At 43.2% G+C, this 23349-nt stretch overlaps 2 protein-coding genes across 8 annotated transcripts; both read right to left on the bottom strand.

Moving 5' to 3' along the window:
• Nucleotides 1-2560: 2560 nt before the first annotated feature.
• Nucleotides 2561-19156, bottom strand: IMPA1 (inositol monophosphatase 1). Of its 7 annotated transcripts, none has more exons than XM_074318493.1 (11): nucleotides 19002-19075; nucleotides 18697-18751; nucleotides 17054-17175; nucleotides 16151-16271; nucleotides 15656-15789; nucleotides 14208-14312; nucleotides 12657-12702; nucleotides 10386-10494; nucleotides 8975-9083; nucleotides 4996-5147; nucleotides 2561-4149 (listed from the first exon to the last, which is right to left on the bottom strand). In XM_074318493.1, the coding sequence occupies exons 4-11, from the start codon at nucleotides 16211-16213 to the stop codon at nucleotides 4034-4036; spliced, it is 834 nt and encodes a 277-aa protein (XP_074174594.1). In that variant the 5' UTR covers nucleotides 16214-16271; nucleotides 17054-17175; nucleotides 18697-18751; nucleotides 19002-19075; the 3' UTR covers nucleotides 2561-4033. The 7 variants fall into 7 exon arrangements, with proteins under 7 accessions (XP_074174594.1, XP_074174597.1, XP_074174592.1 ...); XM_074318496.1 differs by having other exon boundaries at nucleotides 17071-17175; XM_074318491.1 differs by lacking the exon at nucleotides 18697-18751 and having other exon boundaries at nucleotides 19002-19156.
• A 611-nt stretch (nucleotides 19157-19767) lies between these two features.
• Nucleotides 19768-22549, bottom strand: SLC10A5 (solute carrier family 10 member 5). Its single transcript, XM_019726293.2, has one exon. The coding sequence runs from the start codon at nucleotides 22453-22455 to the stop codon at nucleotides 21139-21141; it is 1317 nt and encodes a 438-aa protein (XP_019581852.2). The 5' UTR covers nucleotides 22456-22549; the 3' UTR covers nucleotides 19768-21138.
• Between the last annotated feature and the right edge of the window lie 800 nt (nucleotides 22550-23349).

Below are 23349 nucleotides of genomic sequence, written 5' to 3'. Positions count from 1 at the left end.
TTGAATCAAGGCAAAAATTAAGAACCCTTTTGTAAATGTGTCAGCAAAGTATTAAGAGCCAGGGTTATGTCAGAACTGAGGCGTAGCTACAAACTCTAATATGGTTTTGAAGAAAGCTAGTAATCCTTTCTTTTATATTCTTGAGGATTGCATTATCCTCCGGGTTTGAATCAGACAGGGGCAGAGGGAGGGCAATAGAAGGGAGTGTCTCTTTATGGAAATTAATCTTTGTGAAGACCTGTTTTCAGTGGATCCATCATCTAGTGTGTGATTGTGTAGTTCCATCCATTTCAATTTTGCAGAAGAAACTCGAATTTTATTATATTTTTCACATTTCACCTCTTGTCACCTTGGATCTGAAAGACTTTGGTGATGCTTCATACGTTTTATTTTTTAAATAAATCAAGAACAAGACGAGATGGTCTTTTTTTCTAGGAAATGGACAACTTGGCCTGGTTTTAGACAATTTGTTATTTGTATGTGTGCATAAAGTGACTGCTATCAAACCTGGGTACAAAAGTGCCTAACAGGGTGCTATTAGGTGTAGGGACCTCACTCATCCAATGAATCTCTCAGGAGGACTTGGTTTTTGCCAAGCACTGAGCCAGATCATGAGAATCCAAGAAAAACTAAAAAGCCTCCGTGGTCTTTGCAGTCTTATCTTTACAGACAAGGAAAAAGGTGATTCTAACATAACACGGTAAATAGTCTGAGTGAGGAAATGCAGAACACTCAAGAGAGGCTAGAAAGTCATACCTGGGTGGTCAGGCAAGGCTTCTTGGAGGATGTTACATGTAAGCTGAGAGCTAACACCTAATATCTACAGGCAGAATGTTAAGTATGTGCAAGTGGGTTAAACATGGGTTGGGATGGGCTTCAGAATGCAAGTTGAGAATGTTACAAAAACAAAACAAAACAAAACAAAAAACCACCACCCAGCTTGTAGTGAACATTCCTGAGACAGAAGAGGTACCTTTGCTGTTGAAGATGAAAGAAATCCAATCTGACCTCTACATGCCTTATGTGGGGCTGAGGATGAAAATGCTGACAGGAGACGGGTCACATGAATGGCCTTGGAATCCACATTAAGGAATTTGGACTGAGCTTGGTAGAGCCATTAAACGAGATCATTTATTTGCATTTAGAAATGTTACTTGACTCTCTAAATCTCTCCGATCACATCTTTCATCATGTGTAAGGTCGGAGAAAGGAATTCATTACTTAACCCCTGAAAACCGAAGTGAAAGAAATTTAGGATGGAGACCCCCATGGCTTCTCCGAGAAGCCAAGCAGCTCCACAAACAAACCCTCTTGGCGGCCCGAACTCGCCAACACAGGGGTGGCTGCTGCCACTTTGAGGTCAGGAATGTGGAGGCGCTTCGCTGCTTGTGAGATCCCAAGTCAATGACCACATTAACATACTTCTTACATCGTTCCTCACGTCTCACCACTGTATGTCCATTACCCAAGCAAACAGGTTCTAAGCAAGAGGAAAAGCGGGCATATTGTGTCAGCGCCCCCTGTCGAGCACGGGTGGAGATGCAACACGCCCCCTAGTGGACAGGACATTGAAATGTATTGGTGGAAAAGTGTTCTCACTATGTAACAAAATACAAACATTTCATTTTATGTTTATGATTAATGAATCATTTTTAAAGCTCAAGCTGGAAGATGACTGAAATCTAGGCCACAGTATATACAGGACATCTAAGCCTCTGCTAAAGGGAATATGAGTTGATCCACAACAGAGTAATTCAATTGATGAAAAAACTACCCTGATTTCAATACTACATGATTTAACTCGAATATTGGTTAGTAAGGTTACCTGAAGGAAAAATGAAAAGCTTTCAGAGTTGAAAATGCTTAACATAAGATGATTCTCTATGTGTAGTTTGCCATCTAGTGGTAATATGTGGAAATAAAAGAGGCCGGTACAGTAATTTTCAAATCGGGCTCCCGGAATGGCAAAGAGATGACTCAAAACCACATTTTCATTTTGAGATATCTAATTGTACAGAGAAGCCCTCTGAGGCCTGTGGAGGTGGGGAGGCTGCTTCTAAGAAATCAGGTGCTTCTGGGAAGTAGCATAGTGTAGCAAATCGTTCTCCATTCCGACTACCTTATACAAATGCAGGCCACGCTGCAGACAGGAAATCGGATTCCCTTGGGTGGGACTCCATCGGGCACGTTTACAAAGTCCCAGGAGAGTCTCCTGTGCGGCCAAGGGGAGGACCGCTGGTAATGAGTTACCACTGTGGACTCCAGCTGTGTCTCCACGTAAGTTCACTGCCTGTTTGTGTCATCTTGAGCAGGGAAATTGGGGTAATTAAATAACATCTATGTGCTTCCTAAAAGGAGGATAAGCCTCTCTGCTGGGTTACCGTGGGGATTACATATGATCTCCGATGGCCAGGGCTTAGCATAATGCCTGGGACTGTGCTCAACAAATGTTAAATATTAACATTTCATATCAAGGCAAATGTTTTATGAGTTATTAAAAGGGATAAACAAAAAAAGTAGTTCCAACTACAAACCTTAATAATGAAAATTTCGATTCTACTTTTTATTTAAAATTTTATTCATGAGTCTTAATTAAATTACAAAAACAACCTGTCTTAGAATAACACAGAATGAGATGTTTTTACTGCACGTGTCCAACAGCACAAGTACAGAATTATAATACTCAAACCTCAGTATCATATATATTTAATATGCTAGATGTGCACAACAGTAAGACACCCCCTCTCTTGAAAACTACAGAAGCATTTTCTGTTTCCTGAAATACAAGGCTCACGTAAGCCTGTAACACAACTTCATAGTCTGTTCACATGCCAGGGACAAGGCCAAGCAATAAATCAATCTTTAAAAGTATCTATGAACTAGAACAATTTTCTTTTTCAGTTTGATAAGCCCCAAACAACGAAGGAATATTTAAAGGCTGAAGAGAAACCAGCAGCAACCAAGTTAAATGAGGAATCTGAGAAGAAACGAACAGTATTATCAATGCAGTGCATCTGCCAAGTTCTACCGTGTTTCCCCGAAAATAAGACCTAACTGGAAAATAAGCCCTAGTATGATTTTTCAGGATGACATCCCTGAACATAAATCCTAATGTGTCTTTTGGAGCAAAAATTAATATAAGAGCCAGTCTTATTTTCAGGGAAACACGGTCGGCTGCTGGCGCTCAATCAGATCAGGCTGAACACACAGACTTTTAAAGGAATCCAGACAAATACTGCAACAATGCCCTGCAAACACATTCACTGCAGAGAGGCCCACGCAACGAATGCCAGCTGGCCATGTGGTCACTGAAATGGTACGGAAATGAAATGTGAAAAAAAATGCTGATGTGAAATATAAAAAGGATGACTAGGTCATTTTTACCTCAAAACCTGAAGTAAAAGTACAGGATGGTGAACCCATTACTTTATGTATCTGTTATAACTAGGAATCGCTACCTTCAAAATATTCATTCTTTCAACGCTTGTTTTTAGATTGCTATTTGTCAGGTACTGTGTTAGGTGCGACATGTACGCTGACACATAAAACAAGGCTCTCTGCAAAGAAAGAAACCTTGGTTTAGGAAGTACTCCTTATACCTTACAAATCCAATGAAATATGGCTTTTGAATCTAAAGAGAAATTTTTTCCCAAAATGATAACTTCCAATTAAGAATGCTTATGTACATAAATAATAAGCCAAAATTTCAGAGGCTCATACAGAAATAATAGCAATTGGTATTTCAGTTGAGGTGACATGCATCTCATCAACTGCCTGCATATTTTTCCCCAAAGTCCATTCTTACACACAAAATGTTTTAAAACGATGAAACAAACATTTCATCTATTCTTGCATACTAGTCTTAGTAAAATATGGAACAAGTAGCAATTTTTTTAGTCTGGACATCGAAGACAATTTAAACCAATCCTACTATACAACTGAAACAGACGACCTCAATTTTGTGACATCCTCAGTGCATCAGCCAATCTGGGGAGAGGATGCAGCTGTCACTGAATTTGTGAGGTGGTTGGATTTAATCTTCATCGTCTCTTTGGAAAGGTACTATCTGAATTTCTTTGGCTATCCTTTCTGCTAAGGTTTTACTACCTGCAGCAATTATTCTTCGTGACATCAAATCAAATGGTCCACCTAAAATGGAATCAAATATGGAAAATGGTTACACCTTGTACCAGAGTAATTCCTATAAAGCTAGTACAGCGATATGTACTATGGTCAATCCTAGCATTTCAACACTTTTAGTTATCTTTTTCAAAAGCTACTCTGTCACATAACCATAATATATAAGCTCTGGCAATACAGAAATGAGTTTCTAAGCATCTTTTTTTCAGTAAATCCCAGTTTCAGGGAGAGGGGCATCTCAAGCACACCAGTCTAAAAAATGTCACCTTTTCTCTTTCTATTTCTTCTTTTGCGCACTTTTATTATTCTTATTACCTCTTTACTGTTTGGGAATCTATGGACAAGAAACTTGACTTCAGTGCATTTTCTGACCGCTCTCCTTCCCATTTCTTTATTTCTTCGTTGCCTTTCCCCCAGACCACTGGTGAATTTCTATAAACCCAGGTTCACCCCTCACTATGAAAAATGTCACCATCAGTTCAAAGTATTTAAACCTCTCCAGGCCCAAGGAGGAAGTCCATCCTCAACTACCAGTCACCATCCCCGGGCTCTTGGTACAATCTTCAGGTTCAGGAACCTTCTAGACTTTTTCTACAGCCTCTCAAGAGCCCCTGCTCCTCACACTTGAAGAGGTTTAGCCACTTCTCATTATGAACCCCAGACCACCATGAGCATCTCATCTTTCCTTGCCTCTATTTCCCACCCAGTGTTTGATTCTGCAGGAAATTGCAGGGCTTGTTTTGCCTTTAAGAGTTGAAGTACAACATACGTCAAACATTCAAAGAAAACAGTTATGTGTGGAGGGAAGTCCAACAGACGCGGAGAGAACAGTGTTTTACTGTCCCATCACTCTACCTGTCACGTCCATTAGTACGCCACCAGCTTCGGTGACAATGATGCCAGCTCCTGCCATGTCCCAGCAGTGGATGCCCATTTCATAATACGCGTCTGCGACCCCACTGGCCACAAGGCACATGTTAACAGCTGCAGTTCCAACGCCTCGGATCCTAACAAACAGCATTCAAAGTGAGATGTGAAAAGAGAAGTCTTTCAAATAAGGCATTCCTCCTGAACTTTAAGTGTGGACTAAAATGATGTGAACCAATCTAGAGGATGCATGAAAAAAAAAGGTCGTTATCTAATGCTAAATTAAGAATACATAAAATCTGATCACCATAGCGCACTGCATAAATGACCAACACTCCTCACAAGGCAATTTAGTAAGATAAACATTAAAACTATGATGTTTTCTGGGAGAAAATACTCTAATTCTACTATCACGGCATGCATGTATATTTACACTTGTCTAAATCCAGTAGAAAGGACTGTCTTTGGTATCACAAAGATCTGAGTTTGCTGCCCTGCTCAGCTGCTTAAAAACTGTAAATTGAAAAAGTTTCTTCTTTAAGTTGTAGCTTTCTTGTTATCAAAATAGGTACAGCAACTTCCCCGGGCCCACTGTTGCAATGACTATAAACAGGAGACATGGAACACCCAGCGGAGGGCCTGGCACATAAAGGAGCCTCCATAAAGAGGAACTGTTTGTGATGAAATTACTCCCTCAACCACGATGCCAGAAAACGTGTAAGTAGTGTTTCATCTAAATGAGTCCCAGAACTTAAACAAGGGAAATGGACCTATGATGGTTTACTTTGCCTCATAAATGTCACCTCCTAATTAGAAACCTATTAGACTCAAACTCAAATTATGAATCTCTTGAGTTTCACTTTTTTTGTATAAGTAATGCTTCCAAGTTCACACTGAAAAACTGAAGAATCAGCTGAATGCAGAAGATCAGAGAAAGAAACCAGTATGTCTGCACCTCTCCTTGGTAACACTTTTGAAAACATGCTGAGCCAGAAGTCCCCGCTTACTTTTGAGTTGAGGCACTGGGAAATGAAGGTGACAGGTATCGAGCACTCGCAGCCCTTTCGTGCTAATGTGACCCTTTTATTGTCCACCATTCACGTCCTGGCACTGACTGGCACTCGGGCCACGGGCTTTCTAAGCGTCCTGCACCTCCCTCAAGGGCACCATCTGGGCGGTTCCACAGTGACCTGACAGCGATGCTTCTCTTTCACTTTCCTCCTGACTACACAGATCACAGATTTACAGCCTAGAACAAAGTCTATACAGTGGCCACACCACACACGGAGTGGCCTGACTCCAAAAACCAAGGTTAATGTTGGAGAAAGAGAAAGTCTGGAAACCGAGCCCCATCACATCGCCATCTAGAGGCGTATTTTCAGGCAGTCACTTTCCTCTCGGGACCTCAGTCAACTCACCCAGAAATAAGGCTAGATTGTTAGCTGTTCTTGGATCAGGTCTGTCTTATAACTCAGTGATGTTATACTTCACAGCCTTATTTGAAGTATATGGAATAACCTCCAGCTGCAGGGGAGGGGCCGGAAATACACAGAACCAAACCTGGCAGCCACAGTAAGAATCAGGTAAGATAGAAGAGGTTATTCCACTTATGTGTGGAATCCAAAAACAAAAACCTCTGAGCTCCTACATCCAGAGAACAGATAGGAGGTTGCTAGAGGCAGTGGTAGGGGGTTAGTGAAAGGGTGAAAACACCTTCCAGTTACAAAATCAGTCAGTCACGGGATGTAAGCTACAGCATGGTGACCACGCGTAACAATACCCGTAACTGCATATTTGCAAGTTGCTAAAAGAGTAGACCTGCAAAGTTCTCATCGTAAGAAAAAAATTCGGTAACTATGTATGGGGACAGATGTTAACTAGACTTATCGTGGTGATTATTTTGCAATATATACAAATATTGAATCATGTTGTTCACCTGAAATTAATATATGTCAATTACACCTCAATAAAAAAAAGAGGCAGTATCGCTTGGAGACAATGAAGAAAACATAGGAACTAAAAGAGAAAAATGAAGGATGCTGCAGAAATGAAAGAGAAGCAATACATGCCAGCCGTCCTCCACCCTTCACAGATATTCATAAAAGAAAATGCACAGAACTAAGGAGCCCTGAAACCAGGGACCCTAACCACACAATGAACAGAAATATAAAAAAGCTTCCACACAAAACTACTGCAAAACATCAGACGGCACTAATAATTACTACACAGCTTCTACCTGTATAAATTAAAAGCTGTAGGAGTTGCCACGGAGAAATACAGAGAAACACACTGATAACAGGAGACTTGAACATACTGCTCTCACTAAGACACAGGTCAAGTCGACAAAAAAATAAACAACATAATCAGGTAGATCTTTTGACAACATATCAAACATGACACCCTGATAAACAGAGGGTATACTTTTTCCCAGTGCATATGGAACTTTCAAAAATCTGATCATGTACTAGGGCACAAAAGAAAACATTAGTCCCATTAAGTAGATTTATTACAATGTAATAAAACTTCAAATTAAAAAATCAAATATAGAACACACAATGGGATTTATAGATGATGTAATACAGAATTGTACACCTGAAATCTATGTAATTTTACTAACAATTGTCACCCCAATAAATTTAAAAAATAAATAAAATAAATAAATCAGACACGTGTGGGGAGAGACTTCCATATGAGAGTCCACACCTAATTTCCCAATAAGGAACCCTCAGTTTAACTTGTTTAAGATTGTTATTTTTCCCCTTTGGATTGAAAACTGAGGATTTTTATTTCAATATCTAAATGTAACACTCATGAATAGAATTAAAATAAAAGGGTTCATCAGCTAAAAAAAAAAGAAAATCAAATATAAAAACCAAAAAAGCATTTCCTTGTGGAAATTTCAGAACACAACACCTGAGTGAAAGGGGAAATAAAAAAATACAAACAGAGGTTACAGATTTTGTGAAAAATCACTATAATGAAATCACTACATATCAGAACCTATGGGATACATTTAAAGCAGTGGTCAGATAAAAAGTCACAGCCTAAATACTCAGAGCAATAAAAATCAAAGAATAAAAATAAATATATTCTTTACTCAAAAAGAAAACAACAAAATGAATCAAAAGAAAGTAGGATGAAAATAACAAAGTAGAGAGGAGAAAAATAGTAGATCAGAATAATAAATCAAAATCCTGATTCTTAAACGAACCTCTAAGTAATTCCATGATTTAAAAAAAGAAGAAAGCACAAATATACAAAAGAAGTGACAAAGGAGAAATAAATAGTGAAACAGAGAAACCAGAAATAAATTATCAGTCTTCCTTGCATACCTCTATGCGAATCATTTGAAAACTTAAAGAGCAAGTGGTATCGTAATTTCCTAGGTTGTGGAAATACTCCAGATCAAAGGTGGCTAAGGACACATGACAGCTAAACGTAATGCCTGGCCTGAGACTGGATCTTGCTCTGGACAAAGAAAATGCTACAGAGGATGTTATGAGGTCAACTGACAAGTGACCATGGACGGTAGATTAGAGAAAAAGTAAATTTATGAAGTCAATAATGCACAGTGGTTATTGAAGAGAATATCCCCACTTTTAGGAAATAAACTGAAGTATTTGGGGGTAAAGAGCCATGATGTAATTGACCCTAAAATAGTTCAGGGAAAGAAAGGTGTGTGTATACATACACACACACAGACACACACAGAAAATGATAAAATGATAAAAAAAATGGGGTGAAATCTGGCTAAAGGGTATACTATTGTGGTTTTTTTTGTGTGTTTTATTTTGTTTCTGCAAATTTTAAGTTTGAAATTATTTTCAAATAAATTTTTAAAATTACATTACAAAATTAGAATTATGGCACTTATCCCATGTCTATTAATAAAAAATTTCATTTCTAAAGAAAATTCATTCCTTAAAATGTTAAATTATCTGGAACTTTCGGGAGGAAATGAACTTACCCATGAATGGGAATGCAAAGAAGCTTCTCCATATTAGATAGAATAATTCTTACAGTCTCTGGTGTTCTGGAAGAGCCCAACTCAGTCACCAAGAGTGATTTGGTAATATCTAAAAGAAAATGTTTTAAATAATAACTAGCGTTTCATAATAAGAATTCTGGTGAAAAATCTGATACTTGAATTCAGAATAAAACAGGACATTCTTACCCCTCTTCCTAGTTGTATCAAATTTGTTTACTTCTAAGCCTTTAAATATTAAAATACTGATAAATTTATTATCCCTAAATGGTTGTTTTACAATCATCAAACACAGTCTAGCTTTTTAGACCATACCCCTCCAAAATACAGAATATAACTAATTTGCTAGCATGCACAATATGTTTAGCGGGAAACAAGCAAATACCGTAAATATTTAAAAAGTGGAATTTAGAAATTCAGGAAATAATTTATACATAGATTTAAAACAAGATGAAAGTTAGAAGTGGCAGCTGCTGTCTGACCACCATTGACTAATGCGCCAGGTTATACAATGCTCTCCACTTCCCCTTTGGAACTGACTGATTCACGACAACTGCGCACCCGGGTTCCCGGGGCTGGGGAGCAGACCCCACACTCCCTGTCTGCCCGCCAGGTGCCAGGTATGCTCACCAGCTGTTACCAACATGTCTGTAACTGCTGGACTGGTAAGAATCACATGATTAAATATTATACAGAGAAAAAAATAATTATCAAAAGGGAGAGTTCTTTGTAGGAAAGGCCCCACATTTCTTCAGCTCTGAGATGCACACTGTTTTCACACATGAACATCTTGAAAGTCAGGGTGCAAACTCCAATCTTTGGACTCTTAGAGTTCAATAACAAGGAAATGAAAAACAATCTGCTCTCGAATTAAGTTTTGAAGAGAAAAATATAACAATGTGGGAGGCTTCTGAATCTTAATTGTGTTGTATCTTTAAGTTCCTGCTATATTTAAAAGATTCGGAAACTATGTAGAATGCGGGGCACGGTTTATGGCGAAAGGTGATTTGGGACTCCGTCAGCCATCACGCAGAAAGAAGACTTCAAATACTAATCGTCACACTCAGAAAAAAACGTGCACACGTGGTTCCCAACTTTAGCAGACTTTTCTGTCCAACTTATTGTCTAATGACTGGTGCCAGCGGCATCAGATCGGAGGGATTGTACAAAGAACTTGAGATGCAGCGGCTAAAATAATAATACACGAGGCACTTCCTGAGGGCAGGGACTTTGCTCAACAACACGTGCTGTCCCATCACACGCACAGCTCTGGTCAAGACGAAGAGAATGCATGAATCAGTTCACACTTGTTGAACTCCACTGGCTAACGTTGGAGAACAACCAAATGTAAGCACTGAAATCACTGGCACCACAAATGTCTGGCCATACGCACCTTCTTGCCGGGAAACCTGCAGTCTGTGCCCGTTACAAAAGGCGCCTTTTCCTCTCCGGCCCGTGTACATCTTGTCCTCCACACAACTGTACACAACTCCGAATTCCATCTGCAGACGGGAAACAAGGTTCCTTTACCAAGCCTGGGCTTCTCTTCCTGAAATCAATACTTTATCTACGAAAGTAACAAGAAAATCTGCTACACTGACTAATGTTTTCAAATGGCTAACCTGTGGGATACCTAAACTGCCAACTTCTAGATTAATCAGCGGGAAGAGGTCATCAGACTGGCATCCCTGACTCTCATCCCATCGTTTCTAAACTTGAGGGCACCCACCCTGAGCTCTGTGTCTCCTGCCGCAGACGAGGAAAGGCCTTTCCTATTTATTTTCTAAGGCGAATCCTTCCTCCCAACTTATGATTCCTACGCTCTCACACTTCTCTGAAAAGCTGCTCCATCAACGGATCCCTCTTCTCCTAAACATCAATTCTGGTACATTCTCACCGAATTCTCCCTCCCTTAGAAAACCTCCAGAATGTTACCTCCTTTTTCCTTCACTGCCAAACACTAGTCTACGCTTTGCATCTCCTCTTAATCCACTACAACTGGCTTCTGCCGTAATCCTACAATCTCCTGAAACCCCCGCACAGAGGTCACAGGCAACTCCTTCTGGCCTCCTCCTCTCTCGAACTGGAGGTGACTGACCACCTGCAAAGCCTTTTCAGGATTTAATCCAGTTCCCATGTTTCTGGCAGGGCTCTCAGTCCCACACCACTCACCAGTCTTGGTGTCACATTTTTTCAGGACCTTCTTCTCTGCCTAACCCTTAAAAGTTGTGTTCCTCAGCCTTTTCCCATTCGCCCCTTTCAGCTCTCTCTCTATCCTCACAGGTCCTTCCCAGGCCACAAATCACCTACCACATACAATTGTGGCCCCATCAACTCCACCATCACAGGGAAGAACCTAGTCTTGCAGAAACCTCAACCAAAGAGGGCAAACACTCATTACCTGATCACACCTCGTTCCCTCCCCATGTCGCCTCCAAATTTTATCCTGAAAACACTTCCTGATTTGGGTATTTCCTCAGCTACTCTCACTGTACCATCTCAGTTCAGAACCACCCGCCCTCCTGTATTAATCTCGACGCTGATGGAATCACCCGCCATTGGTTTCCTACCACCGAGAAAGCACACCTACATGTCTGGCATACACAGGCCACAATCCCACAGTAAGACCACAACTGACTTACCTCCTGGACCCTGCTGCCGCCACTTCCGGGCACCACTCGTGACAGCCACCCCACCACTCCCCATACACTCCTGCTCTTCTCCAAGCTGCTCTTTCGGATTAAAATGCTTTCCTTTTCTTCATTGCCTGGCAAACCCTTAATATTCTAAGACCCAACTCACATACATGGCCCAATTCTAAGACCCGTTCTCTTAGGAAGGTTTTCCCCAACCACTCTTGGCAGAACTGGCTAATCCTCTTCATATTCTCAGTCCTTTTTTTCAGTTTTGCCCTGTATTATCCTTATTTGTTCACACATCTAACCTTCCCCCAAACTGGGAGCTTAGTGGCCAGGAGGCACACAGCCCAGGGCTGGTTATATGCTAACTGCTCACTTAGCTCCTTTTGGACTTTCTCACTGATTAGCACACCCCGGGGCTAAGATTTCATTTGCACTAGTTTGTGTTTTCATTTTCAGAGATTTCTGAACTCTCCTGTGTACATGCTGATCAAATATACCACCAGCCCCTTGAAGACAGGGTCCTAACGTGTGAGCAGGTGTCATTCACTGCTCAATCAGCCAGCCAGACCACAAGGAAATGCAAAGGCTATAGATTTAGCTCTACTGGGTTTAGATCCAGCAACTACTTGGTTTCCTAAGACACTCGGCATTTTCCAACTAGCCCTGGCCCTGTATTTCCTGGTCTGTCACCCACGCCTAGGAAAACACTCCTAGCTCACATCCCACCCCTTCCATTAGGCATTTCATGTCCTGCGTCAATTCCTGCTGCTTCTGACTCTATCACACATGCGATGGTGATTAAATACTGAAGTGTATCTCATGCTTCTCAAAACACATTAAATTTTCTTCACTGGAAAAAAGTATCATGGTAATTTTAACACTCCTGTAGCCTATTTTAAAATAATGCAGCTGTATAAGTTGAATATAGACACAAACCTAAATTTATTATGGGGACACCTTTACTTTTTCTCAGAAAATGAGAACAACACATCTTACCAAGCATAAATTTATGAACAACATACCTTTTTATTTACAACAAAGCCAATTGAAACAGCAACGAAAGGAAATCTTTAAAAAAAACACACACACAAAAATGCAAATTTACAAAGACAGAACTTATTTTCAATAAACATTTTTTTTTATTAATTGCTTACAAAATTTTTCACATAAAGTCTGTCCGTCCTCCCCCAGAACAGTGTGTACAGTTTGCAACCCTCTGTGGCAATGGTGGGGGCGGGAGAGCCACGTATACAGACACATACACAGAGGAAGCTCCTACAGGCATGAAACGTCTCCGAAAGGCTCCACAAGAAACTGATAGAGTGGTCGCCTCCCGAGACGGGGCCCAAGAAAGGGGACAGGAGTGTGAAGGCCTCTTTGCACTGCAGGCCATTTTATGTCCTTTGAGTGCTGAATGCCACAAGTAAGTAATTATGTAAAATATTTTTTCAAAAAATAAAAACAAATATTTTAAAAAAAATTTTAATTTATCATGGTTAAAAATAAAAGTCTCTCTCTCTCTCTCTTTGGTTATTTCTCCTACAGTCTGGCCCTATAAACACAGGTATGGATTGTACAGAATAAACTGTTAAATATCTCAACTCTAACACCTGGAGCTTCACATCTGAAAAGTCAACTGTTAGCTAGTAGTCGCTATGACACTTTGAACACGCAGGTTGTCATTTGTGACTCAGAGGAGAATAGATGAAGAAAATACACAAAACGGGTTCAATATTCAATTCAAAATAAAAACTCTACATTATTTTAACAAAAATGAGACCATACTACATACCTTGATTATAATGTTACAATATGCTGTGAGCATCGTTTTACATTAACATTCCATCACATCGAGACTAGAGCTCAGCTTTATAGCCGTCAACAGTTCTGTCTTAGTAACAACAGGCACAGCAACACAGCATCGTCCAGTGTAACACCCCTGTGTAATCCCACCACACTCGGCTACTCATGTTAACTCTCGCTGGCAATTCCCTCGGGCTCTCTTCTAGAGCTAATATACCGAGCTTTACACTTACTCTGTAGCAGGCATTATACTAAGTTCTTTCATAAATGGCCCACCAATGCGATGAGCCTACTACCATTATTAGCATGCTCACTTCATGAGAGGAAAACAACAGCTGAGGCTCAGAAGCATGAGTAACCTGCCCAAGGTCACAAAGCCTGTAAAAAGCATCCGATTCAAGCCCAAGTGTGTGGACCCTAAAACCCATGTTCTTTTTAATAGTTCTTCTCCTGGACTGAACCCGCCCTACACAGACAACCCTCCAATATTGATCCCATTAACTGATCTCAAAGCAGCACTGTTGCTTGCTTCCATTTTTATGTGACTCCGACAGTGAGAAAAAGGGGGGTGAACAGGGCTCTTCATTGCACACGTCCACATGTTAACATTTCATCATCTCTTCTGTATCTGATGAAAATTCTGCGTAACACGTTTACGTTACAAATTACACAATTCTCTCAAGTATGTACGTTCATGAAGAAGGTACTCTAAAGGTCCACTCAGTTAATATACCAACAGTAATGAAAACACTAAAATGTTAGCAACGTACCTGTGTACGAAGTTGGTCGTCCCATCAATGGGGTCGATGATCCACGTAGGGTTGTCGGTCAGGACACTCTTCTCCCCGGCGGCCACGGATTCCTCACCAATGAAACTGGAAACACGAACGACAAGCTCCCACTCTTTACACTGCTTTCAACAGTCTCCAAACCTTAACATTTCCTTGGCTACACAGAGGCTATAAAACCTAACGAAAGTCTATACACCACACTTTCCTATTGTCGCTCCTTTTTCCTTCAGACTGGGAAGAGTGAGAAAGCTTTATTTCCCTCAGAGCAAAGTCATGTGAAAAATCACAGGATTCAAAATCCTGAAATGCAATTCCAGAATAAGTATAGGCACATGCGTGTGCACACACACTGCTGAAAAGGGCCCTGGTTGTAGGCGAGAATTTATTAAGGAAACATGGTGGTTTTAAAAATATGGCCACCGATTCTCTCACACTCCTAAGTGTGACGCCTAAGTGAAGACTCGTTCACAAAATGGCGCTGTGGTTTCACCTTATTCACTCTATTTCTCCCTCCCTCCCCTTCCCTCTCTTGTTCTAGGGGACGGGCCATCCTGTTAGGAGCTGCTCTGTGGAGAGACCCACGTGGCGAGGCACCAGGGAAGCAGACAACCAGGACGAACAGAAGTCGCCAACAGTCACCTAAGTGAGCGGGTCGTTCGAGGCCTGAGATGGCGCAGGCCTGGACGACGGACTGACCGTAACTGCATGAGGCCCAGCCAGACCACGCAGCCAGGCTGCTCCCACGTTCCTGACCCTAGAAAACTGAGGTAATAAATACCTGTCATCTAGAACTGCTAAGTTTTAGGGTAAATTGCTCTGCAGCAACAGGTAACTAAATAGACAGCATGAAACAAGGCAATGAGAAGGCAAATCACCCACGACAAGTACTGGGTCTTCATGCCTTCCTAAAACACACTGCGCGATAAATCTCAGGCAAATTCCATAAATGGTGCCTGAGATCACTGTTTTCGTTCCTTTCCTACTTTCACTTTTATATTTTTCCTTTATACAATATCGAATGGTCCCAATAATCATTATTATGATCTTTTATCTCTTAGTTGTATACCTTTTTACTGAGAGCAAGTGTATTTATTTAGTTGCACCTTAAAACATTGTTTTCTGCTCAATGTCTAAAATACCAGGCAGGAATGGCCAAGGGCAGGACCAGGAGCTGTGATCACGCGCTAAGGAGGAGTCAGAGTCAAGGGCAAGGCCACCAACCAGCAGTGGCAGCCATGGCTCGGTGATGTGTCCGGGTCGGCCCTCCTCCCTGGTTCCTGCCTGACCTCCCCTCTCAGGGCTCCTGAGCTGCCCACACCCTCCACATCAATTCCTTTTTAATTTCTGTGTCCAGAATCAAAATTTTGTCTAGTTTATTGACTCCAACCAGGTTTCATTTTCTCACTTGCAATTGAAATAAGAAATACCTGTGAGATGGGTACTTTTCCTTTATGAAAGAGAGAAGCATTTTTTCAACTTTTTGGTCCGTCGCAGTTACCAAATCGGCCGGGGAACTTTTAATCATAACATTCATTTCATTTTTTAGAGCTTCACGAACTACCTAAAAAGATGTTTTTGGTAAGCAAACAGAAAAAGCATAAGTAATTTTTAGTTAAACTAAAAAAATGAAATAGAGCAACGGTTTAACACATTCAGTCTGTCTTAAGTGATATTCTTTAACATTTCTCTCCACAATGTTTATAAAACAAGCTTTAGTGGGTATGACCTTCTAGGTACAAGATTATATAATCTTACATCCTATCTTAGTTTCACAAGTGTCCTCACAAAAAGTTAATGACATAAAATTGGAGTATTCACTCCATGTAAAGTGTTCGGTAAAAAGAAAACAAATACAGATGTGTTTAACAAGGCAATGACAGGCTGCCCCATTGTCACGTTAGGGCTGGCATTTCAGCTCTTACCTCTCCAGCCTGTCTTGCTAGGGTTACCGCGAAGTCCATGCATTCCTGCCAAGGGTCGGCCATCTTGGAACAGATTTAACACTTATCAGGACCAAGCAGCAAATCTCTACAAGTCTGAATCCTAGAACAGTTAGTCCACAAAAGCATCTCAATTAGCAAAATACTTTCATTCGAGATTCTCACCAGCTTCCTGATTCTAGAGTTCAACTTTTTTAAAGACTCACTGGTAGACGCAGTAAAAAAGATTTTCACCTAACTGACTCCACATCTATTGTAGACACATTTTTCATAACAAAAAATACTCTACGACAGTGTCTCCCAAAGTGCCCATGTCATATCACATTGGGGAATGGAAAAGAAAGGACAAAGAACTATATTTTCAAAGATAGGTGCTTCTGAAGGGGTTCGGAACAAATCTCCCCAAAACGTGCCAGGTTAGCATGTGGATTATTTTGAGCTAAAGGCAATCAAAGCTCAACAGACTCAGGAAGAGCTTTATACCACGCCCTCAACTGCCAGTGTTTCATTTGGGAGGAGGCAGCAGCTATACTCAGAGGCTGGTTTCTGTCTTTGCCACAGGTTTGCTGCGGGATTTCCACAAGCCATGAGCATGCAGCCTAGTATCTCTTCACAAGCCACGCAAAGAAATAACGCACTCCAAACAGATGTGGGACAGATTAATCTCACTACTGACCCAGGCCAGGGGAAATGAGACCAGGAAAAAACCAACATATTTTGATGTTCTGACTTCTGAAGAGAAGACTAAAATAAGTCATCACTGGCTGGACCACACGCTAAAATCTGTACATAGGACAGTGAAGCTTTTTAAGCTGTCAGACTCAGAAAAATGTGGCATCATTTATGAAACAACTCTGACTACATCGCCTTTATAATTGAGAATACCTGACACAGAGCTTCACCTTGAACGACGCAGGGCTCCCCATCAAGGTGCTCACAGTCCAGGAAAAGGGTGAGGGAGGGCAGAGGGCAGACACTGAGCTGCGTCTGCTAGCTGCTTCTTGCTCCTGGGAGAAGCATTTTAAACAATTAAAAAGGAAGCCACTTTTTGACTTATTGAAGTAATTGCTTAGCGCGCTTCAAGAATTGTTCCCAAACTCTTTTTCTTTCATTCTTACTTACTCCCATTCCTCTCTTCCAGGCTCACAGAAGACTTTCTCACCATGTACCTGCTTTCTGGCCAGAAACTGATCAAACCACTCCCATCTCCCCATCTCACAGCGCTGACAGGATGCCTGCCTTCTCCACCGCCCACTTCAAAAGCTGTCTTTCTTTCCTAGGGACTCTGCACCCAGAAATCATCACCTGGTTAATCATTCCACAACCACGTGTTGAATACCTACTGTGTGCTGTGCACTGCATCACCGTTTGCCCTGTTCACAATGCCTCTCTAGTGCGGAGTCAGATATTAATCAAAACATCACCAGCGACACGCAAAATCACTAATGTAACAAAGGCTAAGGAGGAGACGTACAAAGAGGAACGTGTAACAGGAGCTCTGACCTGTCCTCAGGTATCAGATAAGGTCTCCCTGAGGGTGTGACTAAACCAAGATCTGCAGGACAAGTGAGTAGGCATTTACTGACACAGCTGCAGGACAGCTGGTACTGAAGAGTAACCCAAGGTCTCAGTGTGACAGCTCAGCAGCGATCAAGGGAAACGGGGAGCAGTGAGGCTGGGGAGACGGGGATCATCCTGTGCGGGGCCTGAAGAGGTAAGAGTTTGATGTTAGTGCCATGGGCACCCTTTCACGGTGCCTGCTGGACACAGTGGGCTGGAGGGTGGAGGGAAGAGTGGAGAGTGCGTGTGGGTACATCGGCCATGGGACTCAGGTTTACACACATGCAGGAGCCACAGGACACCGGCTGGGGCTGGGGTGGGGGCGCAGCTAGGAAAGTTGAGACAATCAAGAGGTACTTGCTTTGGGAGGCAAAGTTGGGGCCCCTGAGTAATAGACTGGAGTGGGGGTGCGGGAGAGGAAGAGTGTAATGAGGCCCACATTTCCTACTTTGGCAATTGAACAGGTTGTAGTGAAATCAGGGAGCGAAAGAGTCAATTCTGGGCTTGGGCAGGAGGTGAAGAGATCAAGAGTTTAATGAGTGGGCGATGAGGGGCCTTTGTGAAACCCAAGGGACATGTGACTGAGGAAGCTGGACACGGGGTCGCTGAGCTCGGAGGTGTGGCCTGTACAGGTGTCAGGCAGCCCGGTGGGCAGCAGGGTCCCGGGTCGCCACGCCGGCCTCCAGGAGGGGACACGAGTGAGCGCAGAGGACGCGCAGCCCGGGGGCGCCCGTCACACTCCGCGCTCGGCGACGCCCTGACACCGGCCACTCGTGTGCGAGCCTCATCGCTCCCACCTCGCTGGCCCGTCACCTTATTCCCCAAAGCCCAGAAGCGCTTCCCACTGCTCCCGCCCTGATGGCGGCGTCCCAGGTCACGGCGGCGGAATCAGGCCAACGACCCCGGCGCCTGCCCCCAGGAACGAGACTGCGGCCCGCAGGGGAGGGGGACGTCGCCGCGTCACTTACACTGTGACTCGGTGACCCTCGGAATATGCCAGGTCCCCGAGCTTCTTCGCAATCGCTAAGACGAAAAGGGGGCACTTTTCTACCTAAGCGCCGCCAGGGTGCAGTGAGACCCCGGGGCGAAACCCCTACACACCGCGGGCCTGTCTGTGGGGTCACGCGGCCGCCGTGGCTGCTCCGTGGGCGCCGATTCCCGCCGGGTGGACATCGCCCGCCCACTCCAGCCCCGCGCCGCGCAGGCCGCTGCACCGCCGCCCGCATCGCCCGCCAAGCCCGGCCCGGGACCGGTAAGTCTAGACAGGACTTACCTTGGTCTAGAGGGCGTCCCGATCACTAGGCTACGGCGGGACCCACAGCCCCGTTCTCCCGCAAGAAAAACGGAAAATCCCCGGACCGGAAGTCCCCGACCGGAAGTCCCCGACAGGAAGTCCCGCCCCCCGGGATCCTGGCCGGCCTGGGCCTTCGCGACTTGGCGTCTTCGTCTTCATCTCTGGTAATTCTGATTTCCCTTTTTCCTGCCTGCACGTTCTTCTGACATTTAAAAACAATCCCTTCCTCTTTATTTTGCGCTTCCCTTCTTCCGTCTTGTTCTCAAGTGACTCAGAGCGTCTGCGGTCCAAACGGGCCGTTCTGCTCCCAAATGCCTGCGGGGAAGTGAAATGAAGGGTCCTCTAGCGCACGGGGAGGGCTGCTCAGATCGGCTGCAGTGCTGCAAACCGGCCCCACACAGTCCGCAAGGTTTCCGTCTGGTCCTGTGAGCGGCCAGATGGCTGCAGGGTCCTCAGTGCCTGGTGCGTTGCCCTTGGGCTCCCAAAGGGGCCAATTTGAAAGCTGCATTTGCAGCCCTTGTTCCCCATCCTGAAGGTCATCTGTCAGGGTGTTACAGACATGGGGCGGGGACAGGCTCCAGCCTCAGCCACACGTGGTGCCAGGACAAAACCCCCTCCCTGGCGTGGTGTCCAGGTTATAGACCCCTCTACCTTTTTCCAGTCGATCATGGCTGTGTAAAGTACTTAGACACCATGCTGTATGCATCTCACTATTTTAAAAAGAAGTAACTTGAATACATCCCAATCCAATTTAGACAAATTTTATTATGTAAAAATCTGTTTTCTGATACATCTATAAGAGAAATAAAGTATATTCCAAGTTCAATTGATACATATTCAACTGCTTTTAATGTAGAAGATCATTCAAATATGCATAGAGTAACAATACTAGTGAGTTTACTGTGTGTTAGGCAGTATTCTGAGGACCGTGCTCATAGTAACTCATTTAATCCTCACAACAGTTACCCTGAGGTAGGTGCTATCATTATCCCCACTTCCCATGTGAAATTAGACAGCGATTTTAAATAATGTGACCAATGTCATCCAGCTGGTAGGTGACAGAGCTGGAATTGCAGACCCGGGCATAGTCTGGCTCCAGCATATGTGATCTTGACCTTTATTGATATTACTGATTAATTAATGCAATAAGTGTTTAATAAGTATCTAGTCTGGTCGAGGCATTGTGCTAAACTCTGTAGGTAATTCAACGGATAATACGTGGGCTCGCATTTTGGCTGCTGCCTTCACTAGGCATCGACCTGAACCTTCTCCATCCCATCACCCTTGCCACGGTGCTGGGTCCTAGAGTTTCATGCCAGGGCCACAGACTTGGGAGTTGAGCAAGATCTTAAACCTCGGTTGAGTCTCTTCGTTTTACAGATTTGAAAACTGAAGTGCACAGAAGTGTCTTGTTTGGGATCACGAGGTTAATGAGAAAGTGCTACTAGAACAGCAGGGCACTTGTCTCCCAATCAGTAAAGATGTTCATGAAAATGTAAATAAGCTAACTTTGTGCAAGCTGCATTATATTTTAAACCCCTACGTGGAGATTTCTGTGTAAAGGACTCAGTAGTAAGCTATTCCATGTAGGCAATTATCATTTTATAAAGTGAATAATAACCATCCTCCACCATGCCAAAGCATGTCTTTCATAAATCTTGGTATTTGTATACTGAATTTGGTGTAAATAGAAAAAAAAAAGAACTTTGGTTGTCTTATCGGCTGGCAAACTAAACAAAAATGGGCTAATACTATAAGCATTTACTGAATGCCTGTTATGTGGACACCCCTTCTGTAAATACTTGGGATATTATCATAATCACTACAGAAGGTGTTTTTAAATTGCTCTTTCCCACTTAAGAGGCCATAATGAAGTATCATTCAAAAGCAACTCTAAAACATTTCCAGCTGGAAAACAGTTTCCTTCTCCTGAACGCCTGTACAATTAACTTTCGTACTACTCATTGGGTGTTTAGCACATACAATGATGTGTGTATCCCCTCCGAGTGTCAAGTTTTCAGTTAGATCATAAGTGGGTTGAGAGCAGGCATCATTTTAGATATTCTTTGAATTTCCCACAGTACTTCATTCCGAGTAGGGTTTCTGTCATGCTTTGTTAGATCAGGGGACTTTGTTTCCTTTTATCTTCTGTGATAAGGGTACATCTTTTCTTAGCCTTGTAGAACAGAAGGATCAGTAACATTTCACATCCAGCACACATGGCCACTGTGAAAGGAGCCACAGAAGCTAAGTCTGCCTTCGGCTGGGAAAAAGAGAGCTGGATAACGGCCAGGGCTAAGAAGCTATTTAACATCCCACTTTCGATACCAACCGTTTTACAAACAGGAAGAGGCAGCCTAGAGATTTTAGCAAAGGAGAACCCAAACAACGAACCCAAAGCAGGAACGAGGACACCCAACAGAAGCACCTCTAGGTTAACTGTTTTTAGCAACACTAACCCCATTCTGAAAGTCAAATAAATCCCTACAGACATTAAAATAAAACTCAGAGGTCTAATGATTCTCTCCAGGCGGTTTGCTTTTTCGGGCAGTCGACGCTTGATGACTATTCCAACTGATACCGGTACAAGTATAAAAAGGAGTGTTGACATAATTTTCGAAACAGGAACATGGAATGTGCCAGACAGGCCTAACACCCTACTGTACAGGTAAGAATTGGCAGGCATCATTATCAGGGCCAATAACGTGGACGTGCAAGTCATCAAAATGGCCAGAGTGACATCTCCCTCCAGAAGCAGAGCAAACAGGTAGCCTCCACTCCCTCCGGGGCACGTGCAGGTCATCACAAATCCAAAAGCCTGGGCCTCAGGCAATGCCAAAATCTGAGTCAAAAGGAAGCCACAAAATGGCATCAGAAAAAACTGTGTCACCGCCCCCAGAATTACCGGCAAGGGTCTCTTCCACACTGTCTGAAACACCTGCAATTCAATCTTGCAGCCAAATGCACACTTATTCAGCAGCACCAGGGGTAGAACAAGCACGAGGACATTTCTATCAATGTGCACTGAGGCCTGGAAGAGGCTGTCTGCTCTTTGTCTGAGCACTCTGACTCTGACATTCCTTACTTCTTCAATGAGTCTTTCTTGCCTACCTTCAGAGGCCCACAGCTGAACGGTCAGGTTTGTCTCTCCTTCTTCATGTGTCACTAGGTGGATGATAAAGTTTGTCACATCTGACAAGGTCTTGGTCACGTTCACCACCTGCAGCACGTGAGGCTCTTCTAACCGCACAAAGAGGTAGCTGGAGTTTGGCCGTTTATCTCTGTAACTCGATCTTACGACGACGGTTTCTTGGGTCTTTGTGAAAAGTAGTATTTCAGTGTCTTCTATATTCAGAAAACTGAGAAATGATTTCCTTGCTTCTCCCAGAGTCACCAATGACAAAAGCAAGACAATAAAAAGTTTTCTAATCATTTTGAAAGCTGAATCATATATGCAAAGGCATTAAAAAAGGAACCGGAAAACATTCTTGGTGCAGGAGACCCACGGACTCCCCAAGGTTGTGAGGTAACAGTTGTTTTTGCTGAATCAAAGTTCAGTAGGAGGACTGCTGTACTTTTCAAATAAACACAGCTATCTAGTGAGTGACACAACCTGTTCAACTTGTAGTTATTAAATGCACCAGCCATAGCACTTAACAGGGTCTATTCATCACAGCAGGAACCTAAGCCCTTTCCTTCCAACTTCCTCATTTCTGCTCGTGAAGAAACAGCCTCCTATTCATCTGAATTTAAAAACTTAGTGTCACTATTTTTGAGTGTTCTTTCTTCCTAAGGAAAAGCTACACTGAAAGCAGTCAGGATCCAAAAATCTAAAGTAGATACTGAGGAGGCCTACACGTCGGTGTTTACTATTCATTCAAGTCCAAACGAAGTAAGTAGTTACTGGACACGTTTGCTGGGGCCCTGGGCGCGGCGCTGGGCGTGCCCGTGACCAAGCCAGGTGCGGTCTCGGCCCTCCTGGAGCGTTGGCTGGTGGGCTCATCACTGCTTAGAAAACCACAGAGCCCATAAACTGGCCTTGCCAAATTCTTAGGCTGCTCATCGATTTCCTACAATTCTGAAGAGCGGTTGTCTCAGGCAAACCCTGCAGCTGTTTTTGGTGCCCTTAAGGAGGAAACGATTTCCTGGAGGGTTACCAGATAGCTTGGGAACCAAGGGAAGCAGGTGGCTGCATGCACGGCCAGAGGTGCCACCCGGGTACGGGGCTAAAGCTGCTGGCCACTCAGACCCTGACTCATGGGGCACAGGAGGCCCCCGGGCACTAATTCTAACCTGTCACTCCTTCCTTGTGACACTGCACCCTACT

Source organism: Rhinolophus sinicus, linkage group LG14 (genome assembly GCF_036562045.2).
Source record: "Rhinolophus sinicus isolate RSC01 linkage group LG14, ASM3656204v1, whole genome shotgun sequence".
NCBI classification, from domain to species: Eukaryota; Metazoa; Chordata; class Mammalia; order Chiroptera; family Rhinolophidae; genus Rhinolophus; species Rhinolophus sinicus.
The sequence above is the reverse complement of the archived record's forward strand: the minus strand, read 5'-3'. Positions and strand labels throughout refer to the sequence as shown.